Source organism: Lineus longissimus, chromosome 5 (genome assembly GCF_910592395.1).
Source record: "Lineus longissimus chromosome 5, tnLinLong1.2, whole genome shotgun sequence".
In the NCBI taxonomy this organism is placed as follows: domain Eukaryota; kingdom Metazoa; phylum Nemertea; class Pilidiophora; order Heteronemertea; family Lineidae; genus Lineus; species Lineus longissimus.
The window spans coordinates 12,201,638-12,219,494 of record NC_088312.1 but is presented as its reverse complement, the minus strand read 5'-3'; the positions used below and the strand labels follow the sequence as shown (position 1 = coordinate 12,219,494).

At 40.9% G+C, this 17,857-nt stretch overlaps 3 protein-coding genes across 4 annotated transcripts in view; 1 reads left to right on the top strand and 2 right to left on the bottom strand.

Moving 5' to 3' along the window:
• The window catches only part of LOC135487838 (uncharacterized), a 179,142-nt gene that overhangs the window by 95,750 nt on the left and 65,535 nt on the right, over positions 1–17,857 (bottom strand). The window contains exons 8-9 of the mRNA XM_064771940.1: positions 12,200–12,466; positions 9,882–10,271 (exon numbers count right to left, since the gene is read on the bottom strand). Of these exons, the coding sequence (XP_064628010.1) occupies positions 9,882–10,271; positions 12,200–12,466 (657 nt within the window). The remainder of the gene's footprint in view (positions 1–9,881; positions 10,272–12,199; positions 12,467–17,857) is intronic.
• On the top strand, positions 559–2,315 carry LOC135488119 (P2X purinoceptor 7-like). The gene is made up of 3 exons (XM_064772584.1): positions 559–773; positions 1,420–1,641; positions 1,866–2,315. Exons 1-3 carry the CDS (start codon positions 559–561, stop codon positions 2,032–2,034), a joined length of 606 nt encoding a protein of 201 aa, XP_064628654.1. The 3' UTR covers positions 2,035–2,315.
• On the bottom strand, positions 2,150–6,006 carry LOC135488118 (uncharacterized). 2 transcript variants are annotated; one of them, XM_064772582.1, is made up of 10 exons: positions 5,893–6,006; positions 5,416–5,632; positions 5,094–5,250; positions 4,591–4,850; positions 4,068–4,360; positions 3,577–3,766; positions 3,138–3,383; positions 2,751–2,922; positions 2,384–2,531; positions 2,150–2,285 (listed from the first exon to the last, which is right to left on the bottom strand). In XM_064772582.1, exons 1-10 carry the CDS (start codon positions 5,986–5,988, stop codon positions 2,271–2,273), a joined length of 1,794 nt encoding a protein of 597 aa, XP_064628652.1. In that variant the 5' UTR covers positions 5,989–6,006; the 3' UTR covers positions 2,150–2,270. The 2 variants fall into 2 exon arrangements, with proteins under 2 accessions (XP_064628652.1, XP_064628653.1); XM_064772583.1 differs by lacking the exon at positions 3,138–3,383.

Sequence of the window (17,857 nt, the reverse complement as noted above, 5' to 3'; positions counted from 1 at the left end):
ACAGCAAGCCGGCCAAAAATTGTTTCTAAATAACTACTGATTGTATTATTATTCTCGTTAACCACCATACATATCCTATCACATTACGTGACAACGCGTTCCGCAAAAACCTTGAAGTCCACTAGATACAATATTTCTCGACAGAACGGTGAAAAACAATGTGACATTACGACTTTTCCTTCCGCACCAGTATTACCGTAATTCACCGTTCACCAAATCCACTCACATATATGGTGCGCTGATTTCGCATTAGTCTCTAAGTTTGGTCACAGCAGTGGTTAGTGCATTAAAGGTCAAATGCTGAGCTATTTAACCTGTATTTGTGGTGAATTTTCATAATATGCTATCTTAAAAAACATAATAAACCGGAAGGAATTAAAAAAATAGTGATTTTTTTGTGAAATAAGTGCTATTTGTTCAGTCCTCTGCGAGCTCGTTTTTGAAGGCGCTTTTGAAAAGACCGCCAGATGTGTAGTTACGCTATTCGCCGCTAGGTTCACATTGTTGACGTCACTAGTGCTGTCAAATCCACGATCATTGACCACTGCGCAAGTAAAAATGGCGGCTGCAAGCATGGCGAGCGAAGATTGTGCGGGAGATTTGTTTGATGACGATTTGGTTGTTGATGAAGGCAATGGTGTGATTCAACCCTACATGTACGAGCCAGTAGTGGAGAGTGCGAGAGACGATTCAGATTCTTGTTCTGAATCGGGCGAAGGTGATGATGGGGAGATGGAGGATGAGCGACTTGATCGCATAGGAAATATCAATTGGTGAGTTCCAAGTGCAGTGGCAGTGCACTGTGCATGCCATGTGTATAGGCGTGGCATCAGCTGGACATTATAGGGGGCCTATGCTGATATGAGCCATGTCATCATGTGCATGTATTCATGTACATCTCTACATAGGGCTCCATCGTTCACGGATCGAGTGTTGTCAGTAAACAATTGGCGTTTTTCACCTCGAATATGTCGAAACCACAACGTATCTTGAGTTGAGCGAGTTCATTCCACATGGTTATTTTATAGTAAGTAGGATCTCGGATCGGAATACTAAGCCTCAGGGTTTGGTAGTAGGCCTACTCGAATGGAGTGAACTCTAGGCCTAATAATTTGGATTATTACTGTACTGACTCTTCCATTGCGGAGCATTACCACACCAAATAGTGAAATACTACACCCGCGCAAAGACAACAGTTTATTCTCACCGTAACAACTTAAGGTGAAAGCCTTCGACAATACTACATTAATTGATTGATTGAAACAATGCTAAATCTTACTGAGCTGAGCTCCAGGGGCCTGCCTCTCACTCAAATTTGGCCTACCCTTGGCCTAGGCCCTGATTCATTGATGGCAATGGCTATCGAAATATCATCACTGCTGTATAACAATAACATTTATATTATACTTGTATTTGTAGGTGTCATTGTGGTGTCTGCACTCCACAAGAGAAGGGGAGGGAATCCTTGTGCTGCTCAGACTATTCACCAGTCCAGGCCAAGAAGGATGAGCTGAAAGTAGAGTGCATCACGCAACACCCAGGTTTTTCCAGCACCTGTCTTGATAGATGGGTGCTGGAAATGTCGATGTATCACTACATCGAAGAGCAGGGACAAATAGGCGATGACCAGCCCATTCACAAGTAAGTAATGATGACCACCTCCATCGCTGAATAATTGAAGACAAGAAAAGGCAATATCAATTCAGAAATGAGATTTTTTTCTCCCTTTGAAGACTAGAAATATAGAAAATAGATATAATAAAATGTATCTACATGTATTTAGTAATAATATTACAAGTTTTCAATGAATTTAAAAAAACTGTCAATTAAATGTACAAACATTGTTTTCTTCCCAACAATTTCAGGTTATATCGATACGTGGCCTATAGGAACCTTGTCCGTTGGGTTTGGAAGAGGTTGGGGAGAAGGAACCGTTTGCCGCTCCCTGTTTGTGCTCGGGACAAGATACGTGCTGCTTGGCCTGCTCCGGACAATGACGGGTACACAGGATTCAAGTATCCTACGTTCAATTGATTTGGTGTGACCGTTCAATTGATCTGTGATAGTGAACTCTGATGGTGCTATGAATGAACTCTACAGTTTGTTAAACCTCGTTTTTGTTTCTTCTACAACTTTCATCTTGTCCTGCTTGTCGTACTTTGAGCACACTGGACCTGGAATAGGATGAGTCACTTGGTACTTGTCCTTTGCATCTCTTGCCAATTTGTAAGATGGCAGGTCATCTCTCCGCTTCAGCAGGTCCTCCAGAATTAGCTGTACATAGTCTGAAAACATAAAGGGAAGTATTAATACAAGTAATCTTGTTTCTTCTTGTTTCTTGCAGTGCTAGCACTAAAGTAACGATGCTGGCCGTTATACCTACCATATGTTGATTCAATTTGACCTCTTTTGCTACTGCAGCTCCTCCTCTCCCCTTGGGGTATGAAATCGACCACTGCGGCTGTTCATCTTGTCCCATACGCTGTTTCCGATTTGAATTTTCATTAAAGTGGAGTGTGGCGAGCAGTAACCTGTAAAGAGAATTTGTAATACTGGCATGACTGGTCAATGCTTTCAATCAATGTTTTACTCGCCTCACGCCTTATAGTCCAAGTAGAGTGCAAGAACAAAGTTCAGTTGCATCACGAATAAGGAAAAGTGGGCTTTGATAGCACTCACTCAAAGCATTGCATGAAATTTTTTTCGTGATTTAGTAATGACCCCTGAGAATACATTGTAGTCTATCATACCTTGCTTTCATTGGCTCATAGAAGAAATGGCGGGATTTGGGAGCGAAATAACCAACAATTTTGTGATACGACTCAAGAGATGAAGTCTGTACTCCTGGTGAAACCTTTCTGATGTCCTTGAGCAATATCTTTTGAGTGAGAATCAGCGTAAGTTCCTTGTGGGCCTTGCTACCTGAAAGAGTAATACTGGTTTAAGTAATAAGGAACAAAGAATTAACAGGGCCAAATGACTAGCTGTTTTTCTTTTGATTGAGGGCACTCCTTACTTGTCAGTCATGCTGGTGCTGGTATGAAATAATTCAACAAAAATTCTCAAGACAAATTGCATTCATAGCATGGGCTTTATGGCATTTGCAAGTTCCTTTTAAAACGTAACTTTAAACGAACCTTTCTTGATCCATTCTCTGTCTTCTAGAGGACCATGAAGACATTTTGGGTACAAATCCCCATGCCCATCGTGTACGTCGGCAACATGGTTTAGAATGGAGAGCCACTTTGCTTCAACCAAGTCACCATTCCCATTACTTGAGGCAGCACACCAGAAGATATGGTTGGACACTGATTGGGACCATTTTGCGAGTATCCTGCAAAGTTTGTACTTCTTGGCAATATTGTCCATTTTCTTTTTTACACCTGAAATACATGTACATGTATATATCATGTGTAATGAATTTAGAATGAAACATTATGTTCCAATTTATGAGAAACCCACTTGACTTTTGACCAGTGCCTACAATGTCTTTCATTGGCTAAATTGAAAAAGGCAAAGATACTTGACGGACGAGTTGTTTTTTTGCCTTGTTTATGTTAAAATGAGCAAACACACCTTTCGCGATATGCCAGCAATCAAACCAGTGTTGTACTCCAGGCCATTTGTCTCTCAGATACTTTTTGATTTGTGAATGCCGATCTGTGACCATCTCTGCAATTGCCAATTTCTTCTCGGTAACAAGTAGTGCCATGCTACGTTTCAAACCCTCGAGTTCCATCCAGTAAGAATTTTTCACTTCATTTGACTGAAAAATAAGTAACCAATAAACCATGTTATTCATGTTTTTAAACCTATTGCTGGTAATAACTATTGGGATAAAGAGAAGGATCTGATCAATGTGGGGAAGCTATCTGCATGAGGATGAATGGCACTATAAAATTGTAAGTGTAAAGTTAACACTGACAGTGAACAATCAATTTCATTAGGGAAGTCAGCAATCCATTTTGATGGAATATTGACTTCTGATTTGTTCCAGAACTTCGTTAAACTTGACACAAGGGCAAGGTTTGTCATGTTGACATTGCAATGCACTATTACTAACGTACCTGTACAAGGCTTACATCCAGCACCTTACCGGCTGACTCATCCATCAAACTGTAACTCCCATATTTGGCAGTGTGGCCTGGCGAGCAACACCTCACATCTCCAGACAAGGACAGTTGTTTCCTCTTTCGCTCCTTAAACATACTGTCTTGCTTCCTTTGCCAGACTGCGAACACTGATGGTATGAGGTAGAGGCCTTGTATAGTGTAGAATGTCCTTCGGCTTATCACTGCCACACCAATGTTTTTCAGGATATTGAGTCCTCTTACTGGACTTGAACCAGAATATAGAATTCCTGAAACAATTTAATGAGAAATCATAATACTGGTTTGGCTTTCTTTCAGGATTTTTGAATTTACCCTTTTTTTGGTATTTCCGGTGGTCCTATTTTTGATTTTTTATTCTCCATATCTCAATAGCATAGAAAACATCGAAAAAATCATTTGTTGCAATTTGTTCCATGTTTTTTCGTATATTGACCCGACTAATGTTTTAAGAATCATGCAGCATACGTATGTAGCCTACCTGCAGCCAAAAGCAAATTTCCAATGGGAAGCTGTCCTTTAAATGGTTGTGATGTCCATTCCTGTTGATGTTGATTTTCACAAATCGCCATCACCATCACAGCTGTGCCAAGTGTACGGAGTGCGACTCGACATGGTGCCCTGCAAACTTGACAAAACATGAACAGAAGCCTCAAGCTTGATTCAAAGACAATGAATTTTCTCTCATATTGAGGGGAGGGCTGTTCATACTCATTGTCGAAATCATAATGTTTGCCGGATCTGAAATAGTAAATAATTATGGTTAAAGATTTGACAAGGATTGTTTTTTATCAGTTTATAAACTCACTGTAGAGCATCATTAGTGAGTCCTTCATGAAAAGTTTTATTAGTGTTAACACTAATAGCAGGTCCCAGAAACTGCCATACCGGTACTTTTATGACTATCATTCTATTCATTCACTCTAATACAATTCAATTGTTTTAAAGAATCAATTTCTCAAGAAAGCTACAACAAACACTTACACATTTTCATCATCAAGGAGCGAGTCATCAAATTCTTGACAATAATCATCTTCACATGGCTCCCAGTCTTCATCGTCACTGTCATCAGTCTTCATCATTTCCTGACTTGGAAAGTGCACCTCTTCATCCTCCATGTCTTCATCACTTGGTTTCAAGCCTGAAAATATTGGGGTGGTCAAAGACATTGTCTGGCACCAAACTGTGACTTATCTGTCGTATTGCCAGGCACAAACCAAAATTGTGTTAGATAGTAAAACCCAAACTGTCTGACACCTTGTCGGGTTGCTACTAGTATCAACATAATTTTCAGGTTTGGGGTTACCTTGGAAAACTGGCACATCAATGTCAAACAGATCTGTCTGAATGGCAATTTCTCGGACTTCTGGTTCTGCCTGACAGCCAATATCCCCGGTGCAGGAGGTTGTCTGTGAACCTTTGTTCCGAGACCCAGTGACAATATTGACCTGGACAGCCTTGGCAAACCGCATGGAGACTGAGGAGCCAACTTGTGTCCCAATGGCAAAGGTTTCAGGGTGTTCCTGCAAAGATAAGAAATAGAATTGAGGCTATTGTTCCGGGGATGTTGTTTAAATTAAGTTTCACTACATTATTAATGCAGCTAATTTTTATTACAAGATTGTGGGATTAATCCATCCTCTGATTTATTAGTCTACACTGTTCTGGACATTTATCTATGTAAATATGATCACCCAATATAACCAGTTTTTGTAGAGCCACACCCTGAAGTCAGTTAATAGTAAGCTTATGACACATGGGGCTGGGTTATGATTGAACATACTTGTGGCAAAACCTCCAAATCGTCTAAACTCTGTGGCAGTACTGCATCCTCTATCAGGTGATTGCCAACCTCCTCAAATCGGCCTTCATCAGCCATCAAAAAACCATCATCCTGCTCAGCAGCCTCCTCCGCCTCCTCTCCATACAACACGTTGTATCCCGCTACCGCCTCTGCTACAGCCTACGAAATGAGAAACAAATATTTTAAATAGAAGGCCTATCATAATTGACTAATAGGAGTAGGACTTTTGTATTTGACTTGCTCCTACAGCTGAAGGTAGCCTAGTAGGTGCAGTCGTGCAGTATCAAGTTGTAGTCTTAAAAGGTCCTCGGGCCCCAGCAACACCACATCCTACACTTCACCATGCCTACCCCATGGTCATGCACTCGAGATGGAGGTATTCCTAGCCTAGGCCTATGGCCATGGGGTATAATTTCATACCTACTATACTGATTTCATAATAAATAATAATCACCTGCTGATGTGCCCTCTTCTGCACAGCTGACTGCGGCGCACTGGTCGTAGGCGTACCATCCATGGCATCGCCTTCACCATGACTGAAGAGTGTAGGGAAGGCACCTGGCTTCAACAGGCGTTTTTTAGGGTCAAATCCTATCGCACGGCATATGGCTGGGTCCAGCAGGTAATCTCCGGCAACGAAGTGCTTCGAACATACCCTCGCACCGAGAGACGGGACCCAAGAAGACGGACGATGCATGCATCTTACCCATACTTTTCGGGCCTTCTTGTCGCGAGGAAAATTGTAATATACCGACCCCATCTACTTTCAACACCTTCGTTGAATCACTGCTGCAGTTAGGTGCGACGCAGTAAACCATTTTTGCTTTAGAACATGTACAATAATTGGTTTTACATGGTAGGAACGGCGTGAACGCAACCAGAAAGTAGAATCAGCTGTCAGATGAATGAAAACAAAACTGGTCTCCTGTCTTGCGCAGGCATCTACAGCATGGCGTTTGTGTATGCAGGCAGTGGGATCAGTCTAACAACTAGTATTGGGCAATTCGCCTAACAGCAAATTGCAGACCATATCCCTGGTGAAAGTATTTTGTCATGTTGAGAAATTAGGTTTGCACCAGGATATAACCAGATAAATCAGAGGCAAATAACCCTGAATAACCAGCTGAATTAGGTTGTGACAGTAGGTGCATCATAAATACTAGAATTAGCGATGGTTCTGGGACTGCAACAACTCAGCATATGGATGGTCAGAATCCAGCAGACAACAAGCAAATGTAATCTGAATCTCAACATCTTTCGTATCTTTTGATGAGTTTTCTGGTCGAGTGAGGGAAACCAGTTGGCCATCTGATATGGCTGGTGGGAATGAAAGCTCCCAATGTTGGGACGACCAATAATACATTGCGTCTCCACAGTATTTATATTATAATACCTCCCTCCATGCACACATGGTTCTGCTGCCAATTTTTTCTTCAAATGATCTAGGTGTCAATCATGCACTTGTGGGTACTGGCACCACGTAGGTAACTTCTGATCTGATCTTAAGTGGCAGGTTTTTGGTGCTTTGTCCTGGTGCTCATTTTTAAGATGACAAAACACTATCACCAGGGATATGGTCTGCAATTGCTGTTAGGAAAGTCACAATCTGGGGACAAAAAATAAATGTGATTTAGACTTCGCATTCCTTTGAAGTGTAGGTTGCAACATCCCAGGCCATTGATGCATGCATGGTCACAACATAGGGGCAACCGGGAATCATGGCAAGGATTTTTACAACCATTCTTTTGAGGTGTAGATTGTGATGCGAGGGAAGTGTCTTGATCTCTACATAAAATTCCTTCGACATGGTGCAACAAACCAGTCCAGTAGATATACACATGGTCATAGCATACGGCATCGAGACAACCAGTATGCAAGGTTACGGCCAGGCCCAAGGGGTATGACCGATCAGCACTAAGAGTAAAAACGTAAAATGCAATAATATCTTTTTAAACTAACTGCCACAGTAGGTTTATTTATTCAGTCTTTTTGAAGTAAAAGTATTACAGTGAAAAGAACGAAATACGGCTGGAATATTATACTGGTTTGTCTTCGGACGGCAAATTCAGCACTGCACCGATGTCAAGGTTAAGACGGTTATACGACTTTGCCTCATCAGCTCCTCGTGGTCAAGGCTCCTATATCCGTGACTGATGCGGTCGCAGAACAGAACAGATGCTGATCATCCCCGTCACTGCAACAGGCTGTAAAACAGAGCGAGGAAATATTTTAACTTCACCAGAAGTTTTATCATTCATTATTCAGACCAACAGACACTGACTACCTGCTAATAGTCTATGAATTTCATTGTCACAATTCAGAACAAACACTTATCACCTTTGCTGACAATATTTTCAGAAGGTGTGTACATTCGTGTGTCCATTTACACTGCACGTGTAGAAGTGCTTTACTGTACATTTCTACAGGAGTGAGCAGGATGTACAGAAAAACGATCTCCAAAACTGTTGCTTTCAGCACTCGCGACACGTTAAGCGAGGTTTTAGCAATTATTTTCAGTGAAGGTATATCTCATGTGTAGAGTCTGGGTGATTTTGAGACATTCTTAGGTGTTTGAGGCGCACAGTTTGATGAAACTTGCCCGAATTCGTAATTTTTTGGATGAATGTATATCCACCATTGCGGGGATCTGGAAACTTTCGGATGACAAGTTTGCCTCAAAAGATGGACGTGCTCCCTATAATCACCCAAACTAACAGCGAATATATATTCTTAAGATCCTTTTCTTGACCTCTGATGAGTTAATTTTGTCTGATGCAGTGTTTCAACACAAATTTGAGGGCGATTACAATCACGAAAAATTCACACTCACCCAGTCTAGAATGCGTAGACGAAATGTCTGTTGGCTCTTCAATGTAGCGGGTATCCTCCCACCTGTTCAGGTCGGGGACAGATCAACGTTGAGCAACTTGCCTAATCGGTAAAAACGCGGGAGGCAGTGCTATTACCGGAACGGTTCAGAACCGGCGATTTTCATCAAAAATCACCCGAAAACTAAAAAAGTAAGCAACGGCTGCAAAAATAAAGTACACGTTGTTCGTTAGCAGGTTATGAAACGTAACCTAACCAAATTTCAGGTCGTTCCGTGCGGCAGTTTCGGAGATACGTGTCGAAAACCACATCCCTCGGGTCCTGGCGATCGGCTCAGTAAAAACAATAGACCATATCCACGGAGTTGTGGATATGGTCTATTGACAGCACTAGTGACGTCACTCCTCATTTGGAATTCCCCAAAACCGCGAGAGTTTCCGAACGAAATACGAACTTTGCCGAAGCAAATTCACGCTGAGACAGGGCGGTTTATTTGAATTTCTTTATTCCATGCGATATTTATGCAAATAAATTTACTACATTTGACATCTAAAGGTAACAAAAGGTTATCCTGATGTACTTTGATTAAGATTAGGCCGTACTTTGGCATTTAACCTTTAAGTTGCTCAGTTTGCAAATGCAAAGTACAAATATATATAGAGCAACCTTACAAATTTACACTAAAGAGCTCAATTTGTCCATCAAAGATAATTCGCAAAATGTACACTAAACATTGGGATATATTCGTCAATCAAAGATATACAAAATAATCAGTATCAGTATATCCATATCAGAATCAGTATTACCCGCTTTGTAACCCTATTGGATTTATGCCGGAGGTATGGAGTCACTAAAAAGACTATACCATCCACCCATGTGGGATCTTTCACTTACCCTGGCATGGACACTCAGGTACAATAAATGAACTACAGCTTTTAGTCTCATCCGACAGATCCTGATCGATTTTATCTCATATTGAGCATCAAACTTGCTGTGAAGAGTCAGGCATTTTATTACCATGAAAGCCACACCGATTCATTCAGAAATACAATCCTGGGTTCTTCCCAGAACTGAACACAGGCCCTATTGCATGGTAGCCAGTGGTAGGCTATGAGACTCCAAACATGCCAAAGACTTACCTTCGTATTCTATTTTTGGTGAAGGTGTGTCATTAGAGCTTCCTTCTGGCTGCCAAAACTGAGATCCTGAAGTATTTTGTAGAGTTGGATGTTGCTTGAAATCATCAGATAAGTTGTCACTGTGCTCAGCAGACATGTGTTCCATTCCTGGTGAAACATTTTGTTCTGTGTCACCACTCTGTTGTGTGACAGCAGATTTTTCATTTGGGTTTTGCACATCACTGCATGTACCTCGATGAGCTTCCAAATGAGTTTTATTTTCTTTGGAATTGTCTTGGTCTAGTTTACTATGACTGACATCTTCTTCTGATTTGAATTTATCTCCATATTCCTGACTGAGTCTTCTTAGAGAATCAGATTGATGTGTTTCATGTTTAGCTGGTCCTGGCCCTGCAATTCAAGAGATCCTGAATCCAGTAACATGAGTAACGACAAAATTCATCTAAAAGATATCGAAATGATTTTATATTTACAAAAAAGATTTCAAACCTCAGGCTTTTTGTTGCTGATATGGAGTGAACTCTAAATTTAGCAACTAATTAAGGGTAACTCTTGACCTTGAATTTCCTCACCAGAAACTGGTATAGTTTATGTTCAGATTTGCGGTATAATACTATAAACACATTCCTAACATTTTGATTCTTTATTCTACATCGATTTTATGCTGTTAAACATTCTCTTGAAGTGTTTTTGTGTATTTATGACAAAATGAAACAAACTTGCAGCGGGGGACGCACAATTCAACAAAGAGATCCTTTGATAACTCAAGCTTAAAAGTGGACTTCGAACGGTTAGCAATTCAGCCGCCTGTTTACTTTTTTCGGTTGGTAAACATGTACCTACTTAATTCCTGTTCAAAAGTCTTGCACAGATCAGTTACTCTAACAAGGATAGATCATATTGACAATAGGCTTCCACTCAGAAACTCTCGCTTGACTTGATAACGGTTATTCTAAGATCGCTTTGATAATGATTTTGGCGCGGCAAGGGCATTGTGCATAAAAGTAATCCTATACAAGTCACGAAAAAACAAGGTATTGCATATTTTATCTTTTCAATCTTGGCCCCCTGGTGGCCATGTCGAGAATCAGATTTGACCAAAATCAGAGATGCCCAAGGTCATCTGACCTAGAGGGTCATGTGTACCAAGTTTCAAATTGATAGCTTTAGTGGTTAAGAAACATGATAAAACTCAAATGGCCAATTTACGCAATTTAACCTGTGTGACCTTGAAGAGTAGGTCAAATCAAAAGTGATGTATCTTTGCTAGGAGTACCTTCCATTAAAATTTTATCATAAACAAGGTACTTATAAGCGAAATATAACACTTTTTCGGTTATTAGTTCTGGCCCCCTAGTGGCCAAGTCAAGTCAGACTGGCCCAAAATTCACTGTTGCCACTTATAAACCAGATATTGCACTTTTTTTACCTTTTGGTCCCCTGGTGGCTAAGTCGAGAATCAAATTGTATAGAAATTTGGTGTCGGAGGTTATCTGACCTAGAGGGTCATGTGTACCAAGTGTCAAGTTGTTAGCTTTAGCGGTTAAGAATCGTGCGCTGGTTACACTCAAACAGCAAATTTACGCCATTTTACCTCTTTGACCTTAAAGAGTAGGTCAAATCAAAAACTCAATCAACATGTGATGTATCCTTGCTTAGATTACCTACTATAAAAATATTATCGAAAACTAGTCACTTAAAGCAAATATTGCACTTTCTACCTTTTCAGTTTTGGCCCCCTGGTGGCAAAGTGGAGAATGAGATGAAACTAAATTTCAGCGTCAGAGGATATCTGACATAGGGGATCATGTGTACTAAGTTGCAAGTTCGTGCCATGGCTTCAAGTTCACAGCTTAATGAGATAAGTGGTTAAAAAACGTGTCATAGTTACACTCAAACAGCCAATACGCCATTTGACCTCTGTGACCTTGAAAATTAGGTCAAAGCAAAAACCTTTATGATATGTTATGTATCCTTGTCAATGAAAATTATGTCAAATATAAGTACCTTGTAAGAGAGATATCACACTTTTTAGGTTTCTAAGTCAAGAATCAGATCGGACAGAAAATTCAGTGTCAAAGATCACCTTTAAATACCTGGAGGGTCCTGTGTTCAAAGTTTGAGGTTCAGAGACCTAGCGGTTAAAAAACATGCCACAATTTTTTTAAACAGGATACAGACGATGACGGAATACAGACACTGCGGGATTGTATAGAATCCGCTAAGGTGAACCAAAAATCAAGAAGCAGTGCAATGGATAGAATAGGACACGTTCCAGGGCACTGAGAACAAATATCAAAACTCAGAATCAGACTTACCAGACCGATTTCGATCCACATCATCTCCTGAGACAATTGACAGAAGACTTTGTGACCGACCTATGAAAGCCGATTGAAGTTCTTCCACCCACACTTGTAGTGTCCTCTTTTGTCCCTTTGTGATATCTATCAGGCTTTCAATGTCACCTTTGGTCATTGCTGAAACCCCCTTGATGTTATCAAAGTCATCCTTCAGAAGCATTTCAATAGTCTTGTCTTTCAAGTGAGCCTTTCTACACTCTTCTTTGAATGACTGTAGGCGGGTTTCTTAAAAGGATGTAAAAAACATAGTATGAAATGCCTAGCTAGCACTGTGAAATCATAGTTATACAGGAACACCTCAACATCCACTGTTTATTGCTGGGCAATATCTATTTTTGCCTGTCACATTGACACAGTCGATAGAATATATGATTGAATCAGATAGCATAGTGCTGGACACCGAAAAACATCACGACTATGAATTTCAAAAGCAGATCTGAAAAGTTGCAGAATTTGAATGCATTTTTCAGCAAATACCAACGGAGGCAATATGAATAAAATCAATCTGAAAATCAAATTCTTTTTTTCCACTGAAACTAGCACAGCGTTGAAAGTCCCCCGTTACTGAGCATGTGTTGCTCATCACTGATGTGGTCGAGGCTGTAGTATGTGGCATGTGTATGGTTGAGTAGAGAAATTTTCCTGATTGGTCAAGGGAGAAATTAGTGGCAAGCTATTTTCATTAGTCAATTGTAATTATGTTGAAAATAAGATCGGTCTTCTCATTTTGGCCCCCTGGTGGCCAAGTTGAGAATCAGATCAAACCGAAGTTCAGTGCCAGAGGTTATCTGACATAGGGGATCGTGTGTACCAATTTTCAGGTTCATAGCTTAAGTGGTTGAGAAACATGTCATAGTTACACTCAAACACCAATTTACCTCTGTGACCTTGAAAAGTAGGTCAAATAAAAAACCCGTAAGATATGGGATTTATCCTTGCTTGGAGTACCTACCACAAAAATATCATCAAAAACAAGTCTCTAATAAGCAAGATATTGCACTTTCTACCCTTAAAAGTTTTGGTCCCCTGGTGGCTAAGTTGAGAATCAGATTGGACCGATATTCGGTGTCAGAGGTTACATGACGTAGGGAGTCAGGCGCACCAAATATCAAGTTCATAACTTAAGCCGTTAAGAAACGTGCCATAGTAACACTCAAATGGCCAATTTACGCCATTTGACCTCTGTGACCTTGAAAATAAGGTTAATTCAAAACCCCGTATGATATTTGATGTATCCTTGCTAGGAAAACCTACCATAATTTTTTAATCAAAAACGAGTCACTCATAAGAGAGATATTGCACTTTTTAGGCTTCCACCTTTGGCCCCCTGGTAGCCAAGTCAAGAATCTGATTGCACCGAAATTCAGTGTCAGAGGTCACCTGTCCTGGGGGTCCTTTTTCAAGTTCATAGCTCTAGCGGTTAAGAAACGTGCCACTGTTTTTGAAACAGGATACAGACAACGATGATGATGACGACGACAATGACCACGGATGAAGGACACAGTGTTATTGTATAGACTTCCCTACGATGAGCCAAATAGGGACAGAAGTTCACTGACCACACTTCTGAAATGACTGGTCTCCGATCAGGCGATCTCTCGTCTGGCCCACGAAGATGTGAACAGTTAGGTGAATGTGCCAAAAACGTACTGACAATGTTCATTCTTTGCCACAAACTTATTTGCAATCTCAATCATGTTAAGGCTAATATGAAAAGTCAAGGACTTAGTGCGCCTAACGATTTTACCGAGTACAATAGTGAGTGTAAGCCACTGTCATATATAATTCGGGGGAAATCCCCCCGCACCCCCCCCCCCATTTTGGCCTTGCGGCCAGGCAGATTGTCCACCATTCCTTCCCTCCAGTTTTTAAAAGTAGTTCATATTTGTTCGTTCCAATCATGGCAAATTGGTTCGATGCTCAAGAGAGACAGGATAGTATTATTAATCCCTTCACAGACCGTAGTTTGTTCGTTGTCCGCAAGGGTGCAGAAATTTGGTCATTCATGGAACTCTAGCCAATTTGCTCGCGCAATCGGTGTTTGGATTATGACGGTCACGTACCTGTAATAAAGTTTTAAGCCGTTTTCCCTTTAAAACTGTACTTTCTACATGCTCATAACTTTTTTCGAGACGTAATCTGGGAGGAACGCTTTCAAAGCCAAATAGACCTATCCTAGCCTGTCAAACCATGAAATTTTTTGTTGTACGTTATGCATGATAATTTCAGGGTTTGGGGGGTCTGAACTTAGGAGGGGGATTTTTGAGGGTTTTTAACCCGCAAGTCAGCCTTTTCACCACGACGAAACCACATAAGTAAGCCAATTGGACTGAAACTTCATCATTTTCTTCATTTTAAACACACCTTATTCTCAATTTTAGAAAAATTATATCTTAAATGGAAAATACCATTCAACTGGTATGGTGAGACCACGCATTGATCTCAAACTGAACTATTTTCGTGTACAACCATGTGCTGATTGGTTGAATACAGGTGCGTGACCTAGTAGAAGGCGGTTTTCGGTTTTGGTAACAACGAATGAATGTTTTTTAAGAAAAGAATTTACTTTCAAGCAACGGGATGTGATTCAATCTTATTTTGAACATATATTAACTGAAATATGAAGAAATTGAAAAAATAGGCATTCTCTGGGAAACCCCCCTTTTTTTAGCTTTTCTGGACCCACAATCTGTATTCTCAATCGTGGACTCGTGAACACCTCGAGGAGGATTATTTTCAAAAATCTTGGCCCAAAGGGGTTAAATTCACCATATCATACAATGATATCATCTTTTAGAATGGCCACGAATGAAAAAATATACAGAAATCAGATGAAAAACATTAAATTTGAGGATAGGAACAAGGATAGGGTTGATCGGGGGAAAAAAAGTACTCATGCCCTGCTCGCACACCCCTCTGCCCGCATAAACCCCCCCCCCCCCCAGAGGTACCAGTGACTGAACTTGGGGGGGGGGGATTTTTGATGGCTTTTAACCAGCAAGTCAGCTTTTTCACCACGCCGGGTTAAATGGAGCCCTCATCATTTTTTTCATTTTAAACACACCTTATTCTCAATTTTAGAAAAATTATATCTTAAATGGAAAATACCATTCAACTGGTATGGTGAGACCACGCATTGATCTCAAACTGAACTATTTTCGTGTACAACCATGTGCTGATTGGTTGAATACAGGTGCGTGACCTAGTAGAAGGCGGTTTTCGGTTTTGGTAACAACGAATGAATGTTTTTTAAGAAAAGAATTTACTTTCAAGCAACGGGATGTGATTCAATCTTATTTTGAACATATATTAACTGAAATATGAAGAAATTGAAAAAATAGGCATTCTCTGGGAAACCCCCCTTTTTTTAGCTTTTCTGGACCCACAATCTGTATTCTCAATCGTGGACTCGTGAACACCTCGAGGAGGATTATTTTCAAAAATCTTGGCCCAAAGGGGTTAAATTCACCATATCATACAATGATATCATCTTTTAGAATGGCCACGAATGAAAAAATATACAGAAATCAGATGAAAAACATTAAATTTGAGGATAGGAACAAGGATAGGGTTGATCGGGGGAAAAAAAGTACTCATGCCCTGCTCGCACACCCCTCTGCCCGCATAAACCCCCCCCCCCCCCAGAGGTACCAGTGACTGAACTTGGGGGGGGGGGGATTTTTGATGGCTTTTAACCAGCAAGTCAGCTTTTTCACCACGCCGGGTTAAATGGAGCCCTCATCATTTTTTTCATTTTAAACACACCTTATTCTCAATTTTAGAAAAATTATATCTTAACCCTTAAAGCGCCGAATTAACAAAATCATATTACCCCTGAGCGCCGAATTAACCGAGCATTTTTGAAAATGATTAATAACAACGTTATTTTTGTTACAAACACTATGGAATGTACTGATGATTTTATACAAATGGTAATTCCCGTCGATTTTTGTGACATTTCCCGCCAAAATTTACTAATTAGGGGTTAATTAGTGCAAATACCCATAATCAACAAAAATATGGCCAGAACATACCTCCATCAGCTTTTTATACCTCCCTTGGTATTTTAATATGAAGTCTGGGTCTAAATACATCGTTTCCATCCGATTCCTGGTCGAAGCATCCGTCTAATTAGTCGTAGCAGCGCTAATTACTCCTGATGACGTCATTCCCGCGAAAATGGGGCTTCAAGTTTTTGATAAAATACTCAAAAGCTTGTATAGAAACTTGAAATTTGTTCGATGCCATTTTGTGCTAAGCATCACTGTCGAAGTACCAAAGAGCGTACATGCACACTCACTGCCATCTCTTAGCAGACAGGTGGAACTAAACGTCTGCTGTCGACGATCGTCGCCTCTGGCGCTTTCCCCCTTATGTCGACGATCGTCGCCTCTGGCGGTTTAAGGGTTAAATGGAAAATACCATTCAACTGGTATGGTGAGACCACGCATTGATCTCAAACTGAACTATTTTCGTGTACAACCGCGTGCTGATTGGTTTAATACAGGTGCGTGACCTAATTATAATTTTGCTTGTGAAACGCTGCTATATACAAATAATTTTTCTAGTTATGTTGGCCTTTTATATCGGGTGCGGTTCAAAAATTTAAATTAATTGAATAATTGAATAATTAGAGCCCACAGCCAACCAACGGTAATGAAATATGCGACTCCGAGGAGCTACCTGGTGACGAGTGTGCGAGATGGTTGGTGACAAGATTAGTAACTACCCCGCAAAATCGGCGCCAATTGACAGAAGTGTGACAAAAAAATCTTTCTTGGTATATGGATTGGATTGACCAAATAAGGAAAATATTTCCCCACGTGTATATCTTACGCGCCCTCGTCCTAAAGGGGGGCGTATTAGTTTTACGTGAATGTCAGTGAAGTACCATGCATTGATTCAAGTGTTTTTGAGTCATAGTTCAAGAAAAATGGCCCTGCGTCAGAGGCTGACAGCAAATTTTTTTTAAATCCTTGAAAAGTTCTCTGATGTTGGCTTCACCCGCGCCAGTGTGAGGCAGAAATTCAGACCTTCGCTGAAAAGTTTGTTCTGGGCTGGGGTGAGAGAAATGTCGGACAAATTGAAAGCATGCTCAGATGAACCTGTATGGGTGGATGTTCCCCTCGGGGTATTTAATGTATCATTATTGTTGTCTGTACATAGAAGTGAAAGACGGTTTTAATGTTTCACTTTCGGAAGGCCTGGATTAAGGCCTCTTTCCTGGCAGAAAACTCTCGACGTCCTGAAGGCCTGCTGGGACGTGGTGAGGTTGGTCGCTGTATCGGGGGCAGTCTTAGCGTGGTCTGCTGTGGTCCACTTTATGGTGATTGAGATTTCCTGCATGGTCTTGTCTTGTTCCTTCTGTCTGTAGCTGGGTTTGCTGACATCTATCGGCCGGTCCTCTGGAGTCTGGTTGGGATGATCGCGGCGAACCGACTTGTTTTGAAAATCCTGAGCAAGGATGTTGGCTTTGGAATAAGGTGGGTAGCCAGACAAGCTGCGATTTGGTTATTGTTGGGACGTGGTTGTGCCATCTCCCTGCGATGGAGTCCTTTTTTGCACACTGCCTTATCGGATGCGATAAGAGAATTCAGAAGGGTGCAGGCCAGGTTA